General features: G+C 33.5%; 1 protein-coding gene across 1 annotated transcript; it reads left to right on the plus strand.

Moving 5' to 3' along the window:
• The first annotated feature begins 4,768 nt into the window (after window positions 1-4,768).
• LOC115962583 lies at window positions 4,769-5,355 on the plus strand. Its single transcript, XM_031081441.1, has one exon. The coding sequence runs from the start codon at window positions 4,872-4,874 to the stop codon at window positions 5,076-5,078; it is 207 nt and encodes a 68-aa protein (XP_030937301.1). The 5' UTR covers window positions 4,769-4,871; the 3' UTR covers window positions 5,079-5,355.
• The last annotated feature ends 706 nt before the right edge of the window (window positions 5,356-6,061 follow it).

The following is a 6,061-nucleotide window of genomic DNA, read 5'->3' on the forward strand; positions in this document are numbered from 1 at the left end:
TTTTTCTCATAATATTAGTGTTGGCTTATTTCATGACAAAAAATGTTGTAATTGCATAAATTTATTTCCTTGTATTTTTGTGGGATTTATTTGTAATGCGTTTAGTATTAAGTGGTGAAGATTTGATCAAGACAGTTGAAGGTCACATAAGAAGCACATGCAAGAAGGTGAACAGTTAGGCAAGGTGTCCAATTCAGTACAGCCTGTCCAGGAGGTTAACTTGTGACTTGGATTCGCGACTTCTACCAGTCGTGAGAGATCCGTGAAATTCTCTTGTTTTACTAAAAATTTTGACTTTTTGGATTCCCATTACTCATACTATATATACCCTCATTACCTACAAAAACTGTAAGCAACCTATTGAGAGAAAAACTCTAAGAGAGGTTTCTACAACAGACCCACCTTATTTTAGAGAGAGCTATTTATTCTTAGAGAGAAATCTTTGTAGTTTCTTCTCATTCCCTCTCCCATTGTTATATCCATTGAGAGGAAATTTGTACCCAAACACAACCCACACCCATTTAGAGTGTTGAGAATGTTTTTGGAGCTTGGTAAGCATTGGAAGATGCCAAGGATGGCGGATGCAATATGAAGTTTGTTGCAGGATTCGAAAAGTTAGGGAAGACACGGTTTGACGTAACCTTGTTGGAGCAAGAAGCTTGGAGGACTTAAGTGCATTGGATAGATTAGACTTGTAGGATCTATTGCTATTCATGTATCCAAATTAATTTTTTAGTGGATCATTTCACCGCTTGGAAGTCGGCGAAGAGGTTTTTTGCCGAGTTCTTCGGTTTCCTCTTCGATAACATGTACCGGTGTTATCTTTGTGTTTGCTTCTCTCTTCTCTACTCCATTCCTTTTAATTGCTGCTGTGTTTGTGATTAATTATGGTTTAGAGTGTTTTGCTAATTTGGGTATTGCTTATATTTATCATTCCGCACATCAATTATTTGAGTATAAACTTGTATTGGTATTTTTATAATTGAGGGTCTAAACATTTACTAGTGTTTTACACACTAAGTGAGCATTCAGTTTGCTTTAAGAAGCTTAGGTAAGGTATTAATCAATCATAGAGCCAGGACCAGGACTACTCCAACCATTACAAAACTGTGGAACACTCCTCTGTAAGGCTCAATAGTATTTGGGGCCTATAACAATGAAAGATTAAACACCTAACGAAGAAAAGATCTAAATAAGTTAATATAGCAATGGAGTTTGGTTGGCTAAGTTCATTATGAAACCTGTGAAGGGTCAAACCAACCGAAAAGCCTTGTTCCCGGAATGGCATACATCCCATTTTCTGAAACCATGGCCCTGCATGCTTAGAATTATGGGATAGCTCATGGCCTCGTGCTCTCCATACTACTACTGCTTGTCTATTTCAATCACAACAAAAGTCAGTCATCAGCTTATGAAGCTTGGTACCTTGCTGTTCATTGATACTCTTTATTTACAGCAAACATCAATTAATGCACGGTCTCTACAAGCTTATCAAAAACAGGAAAATGAGAGAGGAAGTCTAGGACACAATTTTTGCACAGGCTTGTTAAAGTGGTAACTGTGAGTAATAGAAAAACAGTATTCGGTTCATGTGAAATCAGAGCTGGCTCAATAATTTTGGGGGCATTGGACAAAAATTTTAAGCGGATTTTTTTAAAAACTTTAAAGTCTAAACCTACACAAATAAAAATTAATTTATTACATAGTTCAATAAATTAGTATCACTATAATACAAATGAATTGATATAATATACATCAAATTATTAATTAGTGTGATAATTTATAATAATTGATAAAGTAAGAGTTTGCATTAAAAAAAAAGTGAGAACTTATTAATTAGTGTGGGGCCATGTGGGGGCCAGCTTAGCTTAGGCCTTATGATGTGTTGGGGCTTGTGGACAAGACTGTACAATGCTATGTGTCTTATCAAGTTGTGTGCATTGTTATTGTGCAGTATTTTGCATTTTAGGATATAATGTGGCATTTTTAATACATTTTATTGACCAATACAATACTTAATTTTTTTTTTTGTAATTAAAAAATATAGATAAATATATTATATATATATAATTTTTTTAATAAGTGGGAGTCTTTTTCTATTTGAGGGCCTTAGACAATTGCATCAATTGTATTTATTGTTCAGCCAGTCCTGTGTGAAATTGATGGTCCGCATATTTAGCAAGTTATGGCAAAATTTGTGCTAGTATCCCGACTCTTCCAACCCTCTCATTTTACTTCTGTTTGAGTAATATTTACTTCATTTTTACGTAATTATTAAGCTGTTTGATAATTTATTTCCATACATGTGTGAGGGGTGAAGATGCCAATCGGCTTATATAGGTGCTACATGGTTCTTCACTTAATTACTGTGTGAAATAAGGAATTTTGGCAAAGTCATTCAAAAGCATCTTTGAATAGACATTGGATGGAGTACATTATGTCAGTCATATTTTGTGTTGGATCTGAAAGTTTGTTTCCATATATATTACTTTCTAGTTTCTACATGATATGGCTTTAAGTAGGCTGATCAATACTAACATATAAATGTAGCAAATGACCTTTTTTTTTTTTTTGCTATGACTAAGGTTAGTGCTTGAGGAAAAAATAATAGAATTTATCAGTACTAAGCAAAGTGGAATGGAATTTTCATCCTTTCGAGATCATATCACACGTAAAAGGCCAGTCAAATTAGTCAAAGGGAGATGTACCTCTACTTTACCATTTTACTTAATACATTCCCACAAAACAATACACGGAAGATTCATGCATGCACTCCATTTTAAAGTTATGTGAACCTCGAAAGAATGAAGTGTAATTTTATCCCTAATCTAATTCTAATTAAAGCCAAAAGGATATAGTAATACTTAAAGTTTGCTTGGGTTAGCTTCTTGTTGAAACATTTATTTAATTATTAAATGTTGATAAAAGTACAGTTGTACTTTAAAAATTGGACTTGTAAAAACTATATACATGACCCCAAAAAAAAAAAAAAAAAATTCAAACTCAGTATTATTAGTACATGAAATTGGGGCTCCGTTTAATAGAGTTGTTAAACAACTTCTTTTCAGTTTTTAAACAACATTACATACTTTTTCACCCACACGTATTTAAAAAAACTACAAACAACATTACTCGGATCAAACGGGCCATGAATCATTGAACATATCTAACTAATATAATTCTTCTTTTATAGATACAATAGTATTGCAAATTTATGATATTCAATCTATGATGATTGCTTTTTTTATTATCAGATCAAGATACTAATTGATATTTGTTGTAAATAGAGATTGAACTTCAAATCTCTTCCTTTCAAAAAAAAATTTCAAATCTCTTATTATTTGACGATAAAAGACTTTACTAGTTGAACTATTCAAAACCCGCCGCATGATTATTAGTACCCATATATATATATTAAGAAAAAACATAGAAAGCAAATAAAAGAAACTGTGGGCAAAGATAATTAGATAATGGAAAAAATTCTCTTTGGGGTCTGTGGAAGCGGGTCAGACTCACTCAACTAGGACGAGAACCTGGACACATGCTCACATGGCTCTGCACATGAAAGGGCTCTACCACTCACTAAGTAACGACAAGGACTAGCTGAGCAAACTCTATTAAGGCACAGACTTGAAAAATATAACAATTTAGCCTCTGTTTTTGGCATTTCATGCGTTGATTAATTTTCTTTGTTTATTCTTTATTTTTCTTCTCAAGGATATTCTGAAGACATTTAAAAAAAAAAACATATAAAATCCAATCATAAAAAATAATTGCCTTTGTCTGATCATGATAATACATGGTTGTTAAGGAAATTAGTCTTTCTTATATATCAGTATGAATGTTAAAAAACTAGCTTCTAACTATATACTAGTATTACTTGATTAACTTAATTAACACCAGCTATAATACCAGCTAAGAAGATACTAACTAATTTATCAATGATAGGGGATTCAAAGAGAATCCAATGCCTATTTCCAAAACCTTACAGCTATGAAGACACATGTGATGATGATGATTATGATAGGCAAAGTTCTGAAGACATGTTTTTGTTTTAAATTAAGTTCAAATTATCTTGGTGCAACATTAATTAGATATTGCAGATTTCTAGTAATCTCCACTAAATTGAATTGTGATCTCTTATGCCCATTTATTAGATATGGTCATAAACCAAAATTTTGTAAGATAATAAGATTGTAATAGGCATGATTAAAATTACACAAGTTTTTAGATGCTTCACCCTTAGCCAAATAACTGATAATCTCAACCCTATCTTTCCATTTAACAAACTTGGAAATATAACTACTATTTACAAAGTTTCACATTTTCCTTTGTGTTAAATTTACAAAGCCATTGGTCAATGTCCACCTTCTATTCTCTCTCTATATAGTGTTTTGCAATCCTTAATTTATTTTACTTAAAATAAGTAGAGGAGAGAAAGATTCGAACCCAGATTCTTCCTATGAAGAAAATTGAATAATACCATTAAACTATAAAATTATTGGCACTTTGTCCATTCTTTATTGATAGTATTATTTTGTCCTTCTTTTAATTTTCTTTCTTATTTAGTGGTTCTTTACAACATTTGTACAAAAATCATTTTCTTCTTAATATTATATTAATTGTAAAATTATATCTTAGGAAAGAAGTGGAGTGGGAACCCTAGGATCCCAATCTCCACACTATTTAGTAATAAAGTTCCAAGGGCATTTTGGTACCACTAAAGGCTATAAAAAGAGGAGGTGCATGTATGTTGTTCCCCATGCACAAGTTGTCTTTCTTTCTCTCATACACACATTTATATAGCCACACAAAAATTCCACATACCTATAGTGAGTTTCTCAAATAAGTCACGAGAAAAACAATTAGAAATGGTGTCCAAAGTTGAAGAAGCCACGAAGGGAAAGCAGCAGCAACCGCAGCAGCCATTTCACCAGCAGCAATTGCAGAAGCAAATGCAGTGCAACAAAGGAAAGGTTTGCAAGTTCAAGAGAAGCAGCTCCAATCTTGAAGAAGATGGTGCCTCCTCCGCCATTCTCTTGCTTGCTTGCATCGTCTGTGCTCCCTCATATGGATAAAACGCATAGCCATATATAAGCTGAAGATGTCCTAACTAATTTCCCATATATATATGTACCCCATTTGTCTTTCTTAATTCTTCCATTCCTTCTAGCTTCCTTGCAGTTTATGTTCATTCATAGCAATAGGAATATAGATATATAGGCATATGCTTATTACTTATTAGTTCCCATGCCTCTCCTTCCTCAATTTGGTAAGTATTCTTTATCAAACCTTTCTTCAGCTATATTCTGGTTGTATGAGTTTAATAAATATCATTTAGAAGTAATTGTTATACCTTTTATATTGCTAGAATCAAATGTGTTGTAAAATAATCATAGGAAAGGTAATTGGTGTGTGAGGAACTTTTAATCTTTTATACATCTTAAGTGAGCCGCGGAGGGAGTTCCAATTATATATCTTTATTGGAAATACAAGAAAGGCCCTTTTCGGAAGTTTTAATTGAAGATTCATACATGTATGGGTTTTTTTTTTTTTTTTTTCACTAGCTCATTAAAACGTAGGATTGCTCAATATAAAACAGGGCAAATTATGAGACTAAAAACATACTCCTAATCCTAAATACTAAATAGTATTTTTGGTGGTAATCAGATTTATAGTAATAGGAATAATGGATGATGACCATGATGTCAACAAAGTTTTCTTTTTTTGGGTGAATAACCATGTCAACTACTTAACATGTGCATAAGCATTGCCATTGCATGTATCGAGAAAGCATTTCAACTGCATGTGGGGCTTGTTCCCCTCTAGTTTGGCCACTGTCACGTGCAGTTCAAAACCAAAAAAAAAAAACAAAAAAAGAGTGGAGCATATATATAGTGGGGCCCAAATGATTTACGGGCCGGGCCCATTTACCTGGGGAAAATCCGAAGGCCCAAGCCGAGGAAGACTATGGCCCAAGCTCGACAAAATAGCCTGTGGATATCGCCGAGGACGGCTCAGTTCTCGGCAGACCCAAAGTCCCCCCCCTGAAGGAAGGGTA

Source organism: Quercus lobata, chromosome 10 (assembly GCF_001633185.2).
Source record: "Quercus lobata isolate SW786 chromosome 10, ValleyOak3.0 Primary Assembly, whole genome shotgun sequence".
NCBI classification, from domain to species: Eukaryota; Viridiplantae; Streptophyta; class Magnoliopsida; order Fagales; family Fagaceae; genus Quercus; species Quercus lobata.